Here is a 16,878-nt window from a genome sequence, read left to right on the forward strand (position 1 = left end):
TGAGAGCTTTGAGTTTACAGTGATCTCAGCCCACCATTGCTTTCTGGGTTTTTAGCTTTGTCTTCATTTCAGAGACAGATTTTAGTCAGATCTAGAACTTTCCCCCTATATATAGACATATTGCATGAAAGAAGCAGTACTGTGTATGTGTGAAAGCAAGTACGTGGCTGTTTATTTTATATACCATAGCAGAGAAATTGTCTGCAATGTTGTGTGAACCCATCAGCACAGAGGTAGAAGAGGTATTACACTTCATCTGCAGCTGAAAATTCTGTCAATTGACAGAAAAGGGGCAGAGTGACATGGGAAATGCAGACAGGCAATACATATAAAGAGACAGAGAGCAAGTATACCAGAGAAAAAGTATATGAAATACATTTGATACAGGTGAAAGATGTTAGCTTATTGCTTTTTATTTATAGACCTGCACAGAAGTATACAGTGCTTTGTCATACAAAAATTAAATTGATGCAGGTAGCTCAAAGAGTAGGCATGTGAAATCAGAATTGACATGAAGAGAGAAATAGACCAAGTTAAATTATTGTGGAATAGGAACTGCTTTATCCTCTGGTCATCACAATAAAAAATGCAATGAATTATTCTGAAGAAATATTTGGTGTCTTGCTAATGAGACTTAAAGTGTCATTATACAATATAAGATGCTCAGACAGGAGTTAGCGATAAGCAGATAAGTCTTGGGGGGAAAAGGGTGCAAGACTAGAAAATACATAATAGTAAAAGCCACACACGGACATGTCCAAGAAAGAGGTCTTACACCCTAAGCAAAACTATTTCCTGGAAGGATGTCATCTCAAAGACCAACCTCTTCTATAACCTACAGAAAAGATAAAACACAAACAGAATTTCTCATGAAGAAACACCAGTTACTTTCTGCTCCCAAAATACACTCTAAAGATAGCAGAATCCAGAAACATTATCTCGGAATACATCTTTCATGTTTGTACACACTTAATTGTTATGTATGATGCAAAAATATTTTATTTACTTTATCAATCTTTAAATTTCATGAAGGAATTGACTGTTGTAAGGATTCAAAGATTCAAGAGCAGTCGAAGGGACTGACTGAGATCCAAATCTAGAATAATGTATAGTATATAGCATAGTATCTCACATTCAGACCCCAACCCAACATGCAAATGCTCTTTGGTGCATTTGCAAATGACCTACGATCTCTGTAGAATGGAAGTAAGTTCTGCGAGGACTGAAGTAAGAGAATGAATATGATAATTTTCTGTGAAGTTAATTATAGCAAAATTACTTGTGCATTTTGGTTTTTTGTAAAATTATCACAAGGCTTGTATAAGAATAATGGATACATGTAGTGTGCCTATAAATTCTCACTCATACAGGATAAACCACTGTAGCAATGCTTTGAAGTTAACAAGCCTTCCCAGTTCATTACAGATAAAAATACTGAGTTCCACCTTCAATTTTAAATTAATAACTGTTAGCGATGTAAACAAGCTTTGAATTTAATTTCTAGTACCACACAAGCAGCAACAGCAATTTCTTTTCATACATTTGAGATATATAAAGACAGGCAGCAAACACCAACTCTTCAAAAACTCCGCAAAATGTTTTTATTACTTTTCTAAATTTTTTTAAATATAGACTTAAGACAGTAACACACAGCAATTCACTGCTTCCAGCACTATGAAGCAGTAATGGTTTATTATTTTGTACTTGATAGGATAAGCATTATTTACAACTCTAAAGAATCCTGAATTTTGAAAGTCTCTGACTCTATTTCACAAAGCAGCAAAAGGACATTTTAGACAGGATGAATAAGAGAATAAATACTTTCAGAAAACAGACAACTTGAGAATAGTTCTAATGGGAACAGTTTCACCTGACAGAAATAATAAAATGTATTCTCTCAAAGGACAAGGACTTACTTTTTAGCTGGTTTTCTTCTTACAAAATCACAAAAAAACCCCAAAACTTTAAGATCATCAACTATCACTGCCAAGTCCACCACTTAACCTTGTCTTTAAGTGCTGCATCTACATATTTTACATACGTCCATGGATGATGACTCAACCACTTAAGTGGACAGCCTATTCCAGTGCTTGACAGTTCTTTCAAGTGAAGAATTTTTTTCTCATATACAATCTCCCCCAGCACAACTTGAGATCATTTCCTCTTTCAATCAGCACCAATTAAATACACATCCTGATGTTCTGCATCACACACTTTCCTCATAACTAAAAAACTGTCAAACACTTCCCAACTGCTGCTGTCATTTAACATAAAAATTTATGAAGCATCTCTGAGAATAGCTCACTAGATCACATTTACATGGATAACTCAGTCTGCATGGACTAAGTAGGACTGAATTAATGAATGTACTGTTGCTTCACATACCAAAAGCGTGGCTAAAGGGATAATCTGCAAATGCAGAAGCAGGGACTGGGAGCTGCACTGGCTGCAGTCATTGATGACTCCTCTGCAGTCTCAAGAAGCTACTCTTGCTCAGGTCAGGGTGCTTGATCCATGTTACTGGGAATGACTCAGGACACAGGCAATAAGACAGCCGGTGTCCACACTTCAGGTTTGCTTTCTCCTCTGTCCCAGTTTCATTCCCAGAAGTGCTGTGATTGTGAAAGGCACAGTGTGACACCATAAGAGACTTAAGTCTTCTCTGCACAAACAAACACAGTCTGGGTGGCAGTAACAAAGCAAAAGCTTCCCCGAGGGCATACACCAGGATTATCAACAAGGGAGGACTACTGCTGGATTAAGGCTTTGGCCCACTGTCAGCTACAGCCAAACTCCCACTGAAGTCAGCAGAGCCAGGATTTCACGTCTGTTGCAGCAATTTTGACACCCTGCCTGTTCTGCCTTGGGACTTCCAGCCAGCACAAAAGGGGTCTTAACAGTGCCAGAAGCTTTTGCATTAGGAACTGCAGGCAGAAGCCCTGAAATCCTTCACATAAACATCCAAATACTCATCAGCCATTTAAGAAATTTAAGACACTGCCAAACTCCCAGGGATTCAAACCTGCATACACAAGTATGATGTTTCACATTGGCACACCATGCTGAAACACCCTTGTCCTGTTTAAGTGCTGTCTTTTTTTTTTCTTTTTATGAGAGTGTTATGGCAGAAGATTCATGTTTTGATTGAACAGAGCAAAAAGCAAGCTAAATTATATGCTCAATACAAATCTCATGCAATAATGATGAAAGAACTGTAAAATGCAACAAAAGCAGACACCTTCTCAAGTAAACTCTCCTCTAAATTCAGTATGTGTAGGCAGTATAGGTAAAATGGAAATGCATTAAGAAAAGATGAAACTGTAGATCAGACTGGCCAAAAGTCTTAATGAGACTGTAAAATATTATGGTAAGTCTCTGTTTAAAATATACTCAACCTTTGTCACTGAATATAAAACAGAAACATAGCAAGATGTCAGAAATATCTTACAGAAATATCTCTAAGTCAAGTTGGCATGTAATTACAGTGCTCAACAAACACAGGGAACCAGTTATAAGTCCCTGACCTGTGATAAATTTTTGTTGACTTCAGCACAAAGCAAAAATAAATAATTGTAGGCTGCAGGTCTAGACCTTGGTCGTTATTTCATCTAAACACAAAAGAGCTTCAGTTTAGCAAGGATGGTATGAACTTTGCAAAGAACACCAATTTAAAAAGCAGTCAAATTCTGCTGCTGCTACACAATGAAGAAGCAACCACTTCATCTTAGGCACTACTCAGATGCCCTACTTACAATATGTAACATCATTACAAAATAACTCGATATTTATAGTTGGATTTATTAGACTTACATTGTCATGTAAAGACAGACACACACATAGTACTCTGTTAGATTAGTTTAGATTAATTTAAGATGTTGGGGTTTTTCCAAATTCTGATCCCTTATTTTAAGAGAAGACTTGTAAAAAAGGGTTAAACCTTAGAATGGGATATATTTTGAATTTCATTCAGCTTTGCAAAAAACATATTTTCTTAAAATGGCTGCAATTCAGGATCTTCTAGGAATAAAATTTCTCCTGAAATACTCAACATTTCCAAATGTACATACCATTAGAACAAACCTACACTTGAGATTCAATTCTAGGTTTACAGAAACAGCTACAGAATGCAGAAACAACAAAACATTTCATTCTAAAAGCTTTAGCCACTGGTTTTTAGTTCTTCATCAACAGTCGTTAGCTTTAAGAATAGCAGTTATAATAGTGGTCATAACTGCTCTAAGCTTGCTTAAAAGTATTACTGCTGAAGTTTACTGAACTACTCTGGTTTGAGTAAACGCATGGCAAAAACCAAGCATTGGAACACCTATTTTCCAATGCAAGGGCATACAGTGGCATAAGATCTTCCACTTTTCCTTCTGGACGGAGGCAAGGGAATAAGGCCACACTAGTATCAGTGAAAGATAACTAGCACAAAATAAGTCACACACTAGGCATCATCCTTTGCAATGAGAAATTCAAGCTGAATGTTAGGAGAAAAAGGGCTGGGGAAAATGAATGTGCATGTTTAAACATTATCTTCATCGTTCTAATGAGATATTTAGTTATACATCCCTCTCCTATTGCTAAGTAGGAGCACATATCATGACAGCCAAACTGCAGAACATTCATCATCATAAAATTAGGTTCCTTACAAAGTTTTCTTAATACTTTCTTATTTGTGTCTGTAGCAAGTATTTTCTATTTGTAGGAAATTTTATATATATAATTTTTTAAAGCATCCAAGGAAAGACAACATGAGTTATTATTCTGCTAATATCATTGTCTAAAGGCAGAAGAAAGTGTTGTCAGATATTCAGAACTGGATATTTTAAAAATTATCTCATTCACAGGTGGTCCTTTACTAACCACAGACAGACAACAAGGTCCTTTGATTCCTGTTTCTATAATTCTAAATTATTAACACTTGACTGTCAGAGCTAAATATTCAAAAAACATCTTCAGACTCTCCATCCTATTTCTTCTTCAGTGTTCTAGAAATCTTTCTGGATACTGCCCTTATATTCCCTCTCTTCACACAAAAAACTTGATATTCCATGTTTTCTGATTAGTTGCCGCAATTTTTTCATGTGACTATTCAGTGAGAAACTAAAAAATAAAAAAGTGAACGATCATGGAATCAGAGCTTGGAAAAAAAGAAGTCAGGTGTTACCTTCAGAAAACCTCTCAACACTTTTCCACTTGACTTTTTTTTCCTGTGTGTTCCTTTGTTTTTTTGCTATGCTCTATATAATAATCACCATTCTGTCTTCAGTCTAAGTTTCTTTATACCTTCACTTACACTCTTCTTTATCACATTCCTGTTTGTCTAAGTTTATTTTTCATTGTATGGACCTAACCACTTCCTCTCTGCTTATCTCTACATTCACACAAGCCCACACCAAGTGATCTAAAGTCACTTTAGCCGCGGCTTAAAAATTTTAAAATTTACCTCAAGCCTTTATACCTCCATCTTTCCCCTCATAAAGAAGTTGGAATCTCAGCATGAACAGTGTCAGGAGAAATGGTGTTAACACCAACAAATACATTGAACTTTAAGTTTCATTTTTACTTAACAGTGAAATAACAAAGCAGAACCAGACTAAAGTATTTTATTTGAAAGTTTTTTTTCATTATCTCAAAGTGATACCTACAGCTTAAATATAAAATTCTAATTTCATATTGAATTGAATTAATTTCAGAATTGAATCTGCTGTCTGCTTAACTTACTAACTAGTCCCTTAGACTAATTCACACGTTATATACACTTAATGTTGAGAATACACTTGTTTGAACTGTTGGATCACCTGAAGAAGCTCAACTTAACCACAAATGATCAAATGCCTGACAAAAATGCAGAAAGAAACAACTCTTTGGGAAGAATAATTCCCTATATGAGAATTGTGCTGGACACTGAACTCTTGACAGATGTTCCAAAACCAGTGAATACTGGGCATTTATTCCCAGTACTTCTAAGAGGATTGTTACTTGTCTTTTGCCATGTGTACCCCACATCTGTTTCACAGCCACCTTTTATTGCCTTAACAAGCTAAAGTGTTTGGACTCTCCCTGAGCAGAACAGTGTAACCAAACCCACAGGGATGGGAGCTCCAAGAAACATTTAAACCAGCACACCATCTTTCATAGTGGGTAGAATTCTAACAAGACCAAGCACTGGAGTTTTGACCACTTCAGCCAGTTCTCCTCTGCTGCAACTTAGATTAATCTTAGTCCTTGGGTAACAGTCTTCAGCACATAATAGCTGAGGTGTGCCAGGAGGTCTTGGAAAGAGCCCTCTTCTCTGCAGTACATATACATTCTTATGTGTCAGGGCAAGAAGCCCTGGATTTTGTCATCAGCAAGAGCACTGTGCAAGATTGCTGTCTTTTCTAAAAGCATTCCCTCCAGGGAATTCAAAATGATCAGGCAGTTTCAGGAATGGCAATCTCGGCCTGGGCTGAATACAAATCAAATACATAAATGAAATTGCACATCATTAACACTTACTGATGAGAAGTATTGACAGCAGTACGGCCTTTTCCCTTTCCCAGGATTATTTGAGTCTAACTTTACATACTTCATACATAATTATTTATATACTATAATTATACTGTTCTTCCATACTGGTATCAAGATGCTCCTGATTTCAATGGGCTGAAGGGTTAATATTAGGGCAGACTCATTAGTGGCCATTACATTTAATAGGAATTTAAGTCACTGCTCTGTGTGTTGTAAGGATGCTTGTTTTCAAAATCACAGCAGTAAATTGAAAATACAAGTCTTAATTTAATTCATAAAGCAATTCTATGCTTTTAGAATAAGTTATAATTCCTTTCCATCTTTAAACTACAAAAATCAGAAATAATTTCTCACTCTGTTGACCCTGGTCAAGATTTTAAACTGCCTCTTTTGGATGCATAGCTTAAAAATGCTGTCTAGTTTCCAGTTTATCTCCCACCTGCTTAAAGGAAATATTTCACACTTCTTTGAAATTCAAACTGCAAAGTGAGTGATTGGTGGGGAAGCAGAAGCAGCTTGATTACTATGGAGAGGCAGAATTTTGTTCGAAGCCTTGCTAAAAGAAAAACAATGACAACTGTGTTTATGATTCTCAACTCAAAAAATTTAATAAAATCTAGTATATTTGAATCTGCATAAATAGAGCCATTCTGAAAATGGATTGAAATTGCTCATGTTTCTTAATTGAAGGAAACCAACCACCGATTTCTCTTCCACTTCTGTTATGAAATGAAGGTAAACCATCTTGCATCCTTTTCATACCATCACACCTCTTCTGAACTATTTGCCCAATTCATAGGTTACATCCCAATCCAACAGAAATTTGCTTAACCGTGTGAGAAGATGATGCATTTCCAACCGGGTTGTTGATGGCTGAAAACCACAGTTCAGCCTTAGCATGGGTAACTGCTGGCACTACAGTGCTCACCTTGAATGAGACAATATTGGGAAGGTAATCTACAAACAGCTAACAAAGGTAAAAACCTCAGTGTTTACCACATTAGGCTCTAAATTGCATTAAACAGATTAATGGCCAGAGCCCAACCAATCTTTTTACACATGATCAGAAAACACCATATTTCAGTTATGTTGTGTTACAAAAAGCAGTGATTCGAATCCCTAATATTTTTTCAATTAGAAAATTAAGCAGTAATTTTTGTTTTTGAAATGTGAATTTTTAATTCAAACTATTCATAGGAAAATTTAAAAGGAACTGTGATAAAAATGTCACAGAAAACCAATTCCAGGACCCTCAAGTTACAGACCTTTTCATACTTCTGTGGCAAAATACAGTGGCAAATTCATGCAGTGCCTCAAGGCATAAAACTCCCTGATATAAATTCAGCAAGATAGAGAGCAATTACACATTTTGACCTAAATTTCTTCATTTCTCAGGCATTTTTAATACAAGGTGATTTCTATTTGCATTTTACAATTTTCCAAGTCTGCTAATTGCAATGCATTCTAAAATAAATGTAAATTGTGTGTACAGCCACCATCCAATCTCTAATGGACAGATGCTCATATAAAAATTCAACAGGATCAGCGACAAGCTAGCAGTAACTAGTGGGGTGAGGGTAGACAGAACTGACTTGACTCTCAGCTGAACTTCCTTGTTTAACCACAGGGATAATCAAATTAGGTCTAGGTCAAAGTCAAGTATGTGCCAGAGCAGCTGTGCCACGCAGCAAATAAGGGCTGCTGGTGTATCGATATATACAGTAACGGTGTTTTGATTTTGTCAACCACCATTTCACATCTTGCAATTCAGAGCTGCTGCAGGAGAGAGAAGGTGGCCTCCTGCACTCCAGCCTTGCTGCTGGGCTCTGTAGAGTCAGCTGCCTCACAGGCTGCTCCAAGGCTTGCGGCAGAGCAGCCCATTAGCACTCACTGCAGCACTTCAGTAGCCTACCTCTTGTCCACAAGGAAAACATTAGAGCTGTCCAACATAGTAACTAATAACCAACTAATCCTCCCCCCATGGGATGAGAGATGTTTAAATCTCCCTGGCAGAACGAAATGACTGGACTGGTGACAACATTCTTATCCACAGAAACTTATTCTCACATTTAGCTCATTTAGGACCCAAATTAACTACTACAAATAGATGCTTTCAACATACAGTGATTCTGGGACCTGTAGTGCTTTGGCTTAATATTTTATGATTTTCCTGTTTCAGTAAATGAAAATAAATTGATTTATGAAGTAAATGCACAGGTACTGAAAACGGCAGCTGTAGTTTTTTGATACCCATCTGTCCTCCTCTTACTCCATCTGTTTCCTTCACTCATTGCACTGGAATTCAGCTTCACAAAATGCAGTCCAAACTCTTTCATGTAACACAGTGTAAGTTACCTAGTTACCCAGCTAAAAGACATTTTCAAACTAAATCACTCTCCTTGTACTCTGTAGAAGGCAACAGACATGGATTTTGTGGCTAATATATGTCTGAATGTTTTTTTCAAAAAAATATACAACTGTCAGTAAATTTCCTCTGATTTCAGATGGCACACTTGGAAATAATACCATAAAGGCTCATTATTTTAAACAACTATTGATTACATCCTGGGGATTTTCACCAATTCCACTTGATGCTGCTTTTAAAATGGTAAGTACCTACATAATTCTATGATTTATAGACTGCTTTGATTTTATAGATAATACAACAGTAAAAATACACACTAATATATAATTTCATTTGATGATATAGCCTTTATTAAACTGTGTTGACTGACTTTTTTTATTCTTCAACAGTTCTTTGGCCTGTTAATGATTAAAGATTTGGATTTCCCTCTTTACACTAAATGTAAGTGTTTGACAGGAAAAGAAAACCTAAGAAAGCACTCTCTCCTTACAATCCAAAATGGAAGTTAAAATATAAAGGCTGAAATTAATTTACTGTAAATTTTGCATAGCACAAATACAAAAGCTACTACCAAAACCCATTTGTTCTACAGGAAACTATAAGCAAAGGCTATTTCCATTATCATCTCATCTTTAAGGCAGTGTGGTACACGAGGTCAGTCGAAGGTCAAGAAGGGAGGCTGCTGTTACTCTATAAAAGGGCTCACACTTTTACATAAGTATCTCCGTGTTCATGATGTCTTCCATTTCTACACCAACGTGGTACCTTGAATACCTACATACCTTGAATACTTTGGTTTATGCATTTACCACTTCGTTATTGGCATCACATTAAAAGGGAATAGTTACATTTTATTTGCAATACAGCGGTCTTTCAACTGATACTGAATTTATACAGAATAGAAAAATTCAATACTAGTATACAGTGCATAGGAAGAAGCATTTAAACATAAAACTTTGTGATCTAGGTGATTGTAACTATTTCTAATTTTGGTGGGTTTTTTAATTCCATACATTATTTTACTAAAAATTCAGTAGCACAACTGCCTGAAATATTTGTTTGAGTCAAAAGCAATAAACTACATAACCTCTTGAGATACAGAAGTGTTTATAATATAAGGAAACTTAAATAAATGGTGAGAATTTAGGTTGGAAATAAAATGTTTTTCCAAGTTGAAAAATAGAAACAAATGATGGTAATAGCACTTTGTAAAATAGAACTTTCATATTACAGATCCATTATCATGATGTAGGTGACTAAAAAACAAGGACTGTAATTATTTCAATCTTTATGTGTATTTAAATATTTAAAAGTCAATTCTTCCTTTCTATGGCAGAGTTTGAAATACTTACAAATGAAAGGAAAGAACTAAACTGCTGGTATTAACCATATAGAAAAAAAATTTGTCTGTATACCTCCCGTGGTCTTGAAAAAGCATTAATAATTAAGCATTTGCATAAAGATAAAGCAAGAAAACACATGCAAAAACATTTATCTTTCAGACATCTGCATGCTACTTATCTTGATCTGTTCCATAAATAGAAACTAATTATGGAGAGACTGAAACCAAGACAATGCCCTAGAAAGAGGCAACCTTTTTTAAATATACTCAAAAAGGTATGAGTAAATCTGCATCATACAGATTCATATTTAACACATAGATCTTTTTTTGGTCTAATCTTCCTCCTTTCACAAGCAACAGTTAAGCTTCTATTAATTCCATTAAAAGCATGATGTATTATTTCTCTAGTAAAATTGCCTGCCCTGCAGAGTATCAATATTAACTGTAAATGGTAGAATTGTAAAGGCTCTAGTGTAAAAAAGCATTCAGCCCTCTAAATTAATGCCTGAGCTCTGACTTTTAAGAGAAGACAGAGATCAGCAAGTCGGCTGCTGCTCATATTGCTTTCTTATTCATAATTGAAAAACCAGAGGCTTGGGGAGTACTTGGCAACCTAATCCATTTCTTCTCAGGAATTTTATATGTTTTCTTTTAATATAATTTTATTCTCCTGCTTTCTTCTTCTGTTATAAATACAATTCCAGAAACAAGTTTGATCCAAGGCTAAATTTCAAACCCCAAAACTGACACAATATAGGGGTCAGCAGTGAGGTTGAAATTTCAAATATGCTGAATCAATCCTGCCAAGGTGGGTGTTAAGGCTTCTCAGTTTCAAAGCGTAGCTCAGCTGCTGTATTTGGACAGTAATGTTCCCCAGAGTCACTGCAGAAGCGCATATCAAGCTGTTTCTCAGAGCAAATAACAACTCTTTATATATCAGCAAAAGGAGGCTGGCAAAGGACAAAATAGAAGACCCTTCAGCCACTTAGAGCTGGATAGAATCCTTAGAAGGACTGCAACACACCCAAGTCAGGAAAAATATTTTCTTTGCAAGCTGGGAGGAAGAGGTGGTTAGATGGATCCAAGGAAGTCAGCCAAGTTAAAAGTTGCATGCTGGATTTCACAAAATTAAGCGCAACCACAGCTCTTTTTTTTTTAGACACCTATTCTAAAGGGAAGGGAGATTAAGATGCCTGAAATGATTACTTTTCACAGGCAGGGTCACTCAGAAATCTGATCTGTATGATTGCAGACACTTGTAAACATTGATTCACCAGGATACAGCACCGAGCTATAATTCACACTTTTAGTGCTGCACAGCAACCCAGCAGCCAAAACCGCATCCCATTAGAACAGTGTACAAAGTGACAATTTGCTATGCTGCTTTACAAAAATCATAATGGGAAGAAATACCTTTAGGACTGTCCTAAAATACCATCTGTTCACAGAAAAAGACAAAATTAATTCACATACAACATTTTGACAGCTAGTAGCAGCAGTAAGCATTATCCCTTCCCCCTACCGTTCACCTTAAAAGAGACTATTCTAAATCACTTCAGTTTTGGCATGTACATTTTCTGTGACAAAAATATACTGAAGCAACTGAATATGATAACAAGGTGCAAAAAAAGCATAGCCTAAGCTGGAATACACAACCCAGTACACATGTTCTGTTTGCCATATAGTGCTACCCTGAAATAGCACTATATACACTATAGTAGAATATTTGCACAAATACAGGGAGCTCTGAATGGCAGCAAGAGGCACTTCCAGCCTAGATTAATCCTAGTGTGTGTCTTCAGAGACCGATTTCACACCAGCTGGACTTCAACCTAAATAGCATTTAGGTTAAATAAATCACGGAGTCCTAACTTCCTGATTCAGTGCAACAGCACTACCACTTCAGTCTACCTTAAAGCAAGGGCAAAATGAATTATGTAACTAAGTCTAAGTGGATGCACTGGGCATGGTAAAGAAGGAATGCAGATGATCATTTAAAGCTAAAGCTTTAAAATTAGATCACAGAAAACGCATTTAAATAGTTACAGCAGCAATTATTTAATTTCAAACTACTCAACACTATGAGACCATAACCTGAAAATTTATTCTATGATTTGATTTGTAGACAGCTGCTAAAATACCAGATTTCAGCTTTCCTTGGTTAACTGATCAGAACGTGCTTTTCATTCATTCTTGGTTTTTAAACTTTATTGTTAATGCAGAAAATCTGCATAATACCAAAAACTGAGACTCAAAGAGATGGAACTTGATCTCAAAATATCAGGGCTTGCTGCAGTTTTTGGTATTTTTTTAGTATTTAATTAACTAAAAACTTCACTTCAGAATTATAGTTCAGTGACAAATAACTTCATTACACAGTGACTGTCTGTGGTGTTTTATGTCCTTCCAGAAGGCTGATTTCAAAAACATACAAAATCTTGGAGGGGGGGAGTGGCAAGAAGGAAACAACCTGAAACAACCTTAGCTTACATTACCAAAAGCAAAATTCCCTGTTCAAGTTCAAACTAAATGGCATCTTGGAGGTGAGAACAGAAAAGTAATCACATCACGCAAGATGACTTGAAGAGGAGACTCCTCAAGGCAGGAGATGCAACAAACCAGCTACTTGCATTAATTCAAAGAAAAAATAGAAAATATTGATAATGTGTTTATATAGTGTTTTGAAAGACAGGAAATTAAATCTGTAGGATTAAATAGGATTTGTCAGTCATCAGAGGAATATCTTTTTCTTTTCTCCCTTTCCAACTTCTGCACCACCAAGTTCAACATTATCAGTAGGTCATTCCGTACCTTCTCAAAGGTATTAACAGCAGTCCAGATGCCACAAGCATGGCAAAAGTTACACAACTGTGCCTAGTCCCTCTGCTACTGAATAATCTATTGCAATCAAGGTATTAAAGAATAAATCTAATACAGTTTAGGAGATACACTGAAATTTCAGTTGTGTATGCATATGGTGGCTCTCTGCAGAGGACCACAGGTCTAGCATGAAATTGCTCTTCAGCTTGCTAGGCAAGCAACCTGCACTGATCTTCAGCTCAGTATAATGTTGATGCCTCCTCCACTGCAGAGCAAAGAGGTAACATTTCACTTTACTCAAGTGTCATATCTCCTAGAAAGAAACTACATTTCCTTGGTTTATTGATACAAGTTCAGAGGATACTGACATCCATACATAAAAAACAAGCACTGAATACTGTTATATATTAAGGAGAACTGAAGAGATGTGCAAGACAGAACTCCAGATAGGCCCATTGAGTATTCATCAAAGTTGAGTATTCATCCATGATAACCACTGGTGGTATACTGAAATATACCATGCTAATGGCCAGTTTGCTCCTTTCCTTGCTGTGCCAAAGCACTCATAGGTAACTTACAACTGCTTGGTAGCTCACATGGGAACTTTTGATCTCTTCTGGTCAGGCTAGTACTGCAATCTATTTTGGATCAATTGCCTGTTGGTTTTGTCCCTTCCTTTCAGACACTGTTCAGGTTTTGGCTAAGAAAAAGCCAGTTTTCTTCATAGCAGTCTGTGTTCTGAACCTGTGGCCGGAGCAGTGTTAACAGCATAAGGCCATCCCCATTCACACATTACAATTTCATTGCAGATACGTGGATGACTTTAATAATCAATTTTCAAAAAAAGGAGGCTTAGGATCTAGAAGGTATATTTTCAAAGCTTAAAACAAGAGGTTCACTCAATAATCCTTTTAATGGATAACAGGATAAGCAATGCTGCAGTGCCGGGTTGCTTTGGCCCGACTGGCTCCCGACACCGTGGGCGAGAGCGGCTGCGCCCAGAGCGCTGTCGAAGGCGGGGTGCGGCTGCAGGACACAGCTGCTCTACAGCACGGGTCAACTGCGCTGGGGAGAGGACTGCACCGAGGGCAGGGACAAGGAATAGGGAAAGGTCTTCTGTAGGCTTCCCAAAGGTGTTTACTCCCCAGACCCTGAACAAAGCCATATGTCAACTTATAGATGGGGGAGGTCCCAGGGGAAGATACACTCTTCAACCAACTGGGAGAAACACGAGGCAGGGAATACAACGTTTAAACCAAGAGGGGAGTATAGGGGGGGAGAACAACTTAATCCAATGGGGCTTTGAAGGATACAAAACTGATAAGGAAGTTTCCAGAAAAAGGGACAGGCATAGGAAGTGATTGACATTCCACAGGAGGAGGAACAGGGAACAAAAGGGCAGGTCTTTGGACAGATGGACAACTAGGGCAAAACCAACAGCACAGGGGGGAAAGGAACAATCCATTGGTAATCAAATATGCTATAACAATACAAAATGGGGGGTGTTTTAAAACTGACTACTGGGACCAAATTACAATCAAAAACACACACCACAAGTGGATTTCAAAAGGTTCCGCATTTAGAATAAGTTTAGGAAACAGATGAGATGAAATTAAAAAAATATACAACACATCAACCAGTGACAACTCCTTTCTATTCATTTACATACAGCATTCTGTCAAGTCAGTAGCAGTCATTAAGCATTACCACCTTTCCCCATCCTTCACCTTAAAGGGGACTATTCTATATCCCCATCTATTCAAGCATAAGCTGATCAACACTACTTTTATGTCTCTGTTAGAATTACTGCTGCTCAAAAGTGGCAAGTCTAGGACAGATTTTATTGTTTTGGCTATTAATGTAAAAAAGCTCCTGTCCTGCTGAATCTTTTATTTCTTCTTCCCATGTTGTAAAAAGCACCCTGATATCTCTCTAAAAGATGCACCACAGCATAACTGTGTCCTCTGCATTAAAGACAGGATACTGAAATGCAGGATCAGCATTTCTCTAACAGTGCCTGCACATCTTCTGGTTGCCAAGATACAAAATACATTCAAATTTTTGAGGTTTTCATATATGAAAGCATCTTTTGGGGAAAATGTCCAAACAAACATTGTGGATGAGAGATTTTCTTTGTTTACAGAACAGATACTACATCATGAGGATCAAACTTGCCCACTTCATCTCTCACCAGTAATCTAAAAAACTCTGCATGTTTAGTAGTTCCCTGAGGATTTGCCTTTCTTATCTCTTTAATCTTGACAAAAGGACCATAAAATGTGCCAGGAAAAGGCAGTTTTCACAGTTACTAATCTAGATCACCTTGTTAGGAAACAAGTGAAAAGCATGAGTTCATTATAAACATGCTGTAAAGCAGTATCCATACAAAATTGATGTTGGCCCAAGTAAAGCGGCACTAAAGAAAGAAGTTAACTTTATGTTAAAAAGAAGTCAACTATGCATCAGCTCAGACATAAACTGGCTGACATTCCTTCCAGGTGTATTGCATATCCATCACACCCAGATGAATATCTTCAGGTTAAGATATGTTGAACTACTAACTGTTTTCACTTAGGAGAATATGCATTGGCAATATATGATAAAGCATTTGAAGCAAAGTAATGGAAGCAAAAATTGGACATGTGACTAATTCACTTTTTACTTCATCTTGAATCAAATACCATGGTGAAATTAATTGCACAGGACTACTGCTGCTATTAATTTTCAGCAAATAATGAGCATTTTTAGCACCACCAGTAAATATTTCAAAATCCAAACACGAGGAAAATCAAATATTTCCTTGCCCACATAACAGGCATCCTATTTAAAGAAAAATTCCAGAAAAAGACAAAAGATAACTTGAAGCAATTCAACACTGAAACTCAAAGACACATTTTAGATGTAGTAATAACTGTGCATCCTTCAACCTTTTCAGTTTTATGGATAAAAATGCAACTGAATGTTTTTAATTGTTTGCAGATGATTATTTTTATTCCGGTAAAGTTAGCACAAAAATGATCTAACAGAACTTGGATCTTTAGTTCATTCCATAACTTCCTGTGCATTGCAAAGGCACAAAACCATAACTTATGAATATTCATGACAAGTATGAAACAAACCCTAATCAATGCTCTTAATGTCTCCTACTATGTAAGCTCAAAGATGAAGTCTAAGCCTAAGTATTCTGGACAGTGCAAGACAATGATATTGAAACTCAAGAATAAATTACATTTAGATGAATGCCTACCTGTTGCTATTGGACATGAAATGAGTACACAGAAGCCTGGCAAGCTTAAAAGATGAAAAAAGCTAATTTTATTTTTGACCTCACAATATATAGAATTCTAAAAGTAACACTGGATTGGAGGATGAAATTGCTACCTCTCCAACCACACTGGTCAAACCAACAGTCTATTAATTCTCTCTTCCAACAAAGAAGAATGCAAAACAATTATTATTTATGTGAACAGTGTGTAAGAACTCCAGTAGAAATATGTAAACATCAGAAGGTACAGAAAACTTCTAAAAGAACTTTAAAACTTTCAAAAGAACTATAAAAGAAAACTTTACATTTTTAAAAATCAGGGCAACACCTACACACTTACAGAAAAAATCTTGATGAAATACCATCAAAAGATATATCCTCCCCTAGAGTATCCACAAATGTTCCAGGAAATTAATTTTTTTTTAATAGACACTTTTCAAAGTTTGACAATTCCATTTTTATTCTTGGTGCATAAGGTGTCATTCTGAATGTACAGCATATCTACAGCATCACTGGATGAAATAACCAAAGGGCAGAACAATGACAAACTCGTAGAACTACCCATGCAGA

The 16,878-nt window shown here is 36.6% G+C and overlaps 1 protein-coding gene across 16 annotated transcripts in view; it reads left to right on the plus strand.

Moving 5' to 3' along the window:
- B3GALT1 (beta-1,3-galactosyltransferase 1) overlaps nucleotides 1-16,878 on the plus strand; it is a 185,264-nt gene that overhangs the window by 120,577 nt on the left and 47,809 nt on the right. For 4 of the 16 annotated variants that reach the window (XR_014956544.1, XR_014956543.1, XM_021534743.4 and 1 more), the window contains exons 3-4: nucleotides 9,021-9,124; nucleotides 9,271-9,322. Coding sequence is in view for 2 of the 16 variants with exons in the window: in XM_085584358.1 (XP_085440484.1) it covers nucleotides 8,969-9,124; nucleotides 9,271-9,322 (208 nt within the window). In the remaining 14 variants the exon portion in view is untranslated. The other 12 variants (XM_021534742.4, XM_021534748.4, XM_021534744.4 and 9 more) reach the window with 7 other exon arrangements.

This window comes from Lonchura striata, chromosome 7 (assembly GCF_050655825.1).
Source record: "Lonchura striata isolate lonStrDom1 chromosome 7, ASM5065582v1, whole genome shotgun sequence".
Taxonomy (NCBI): domain Eukaryota; kingdom Metazoa; phylum Chordata; class Aves; order Passeriformes; family Estrildidae; genus Lonchura; species Lonchura striata.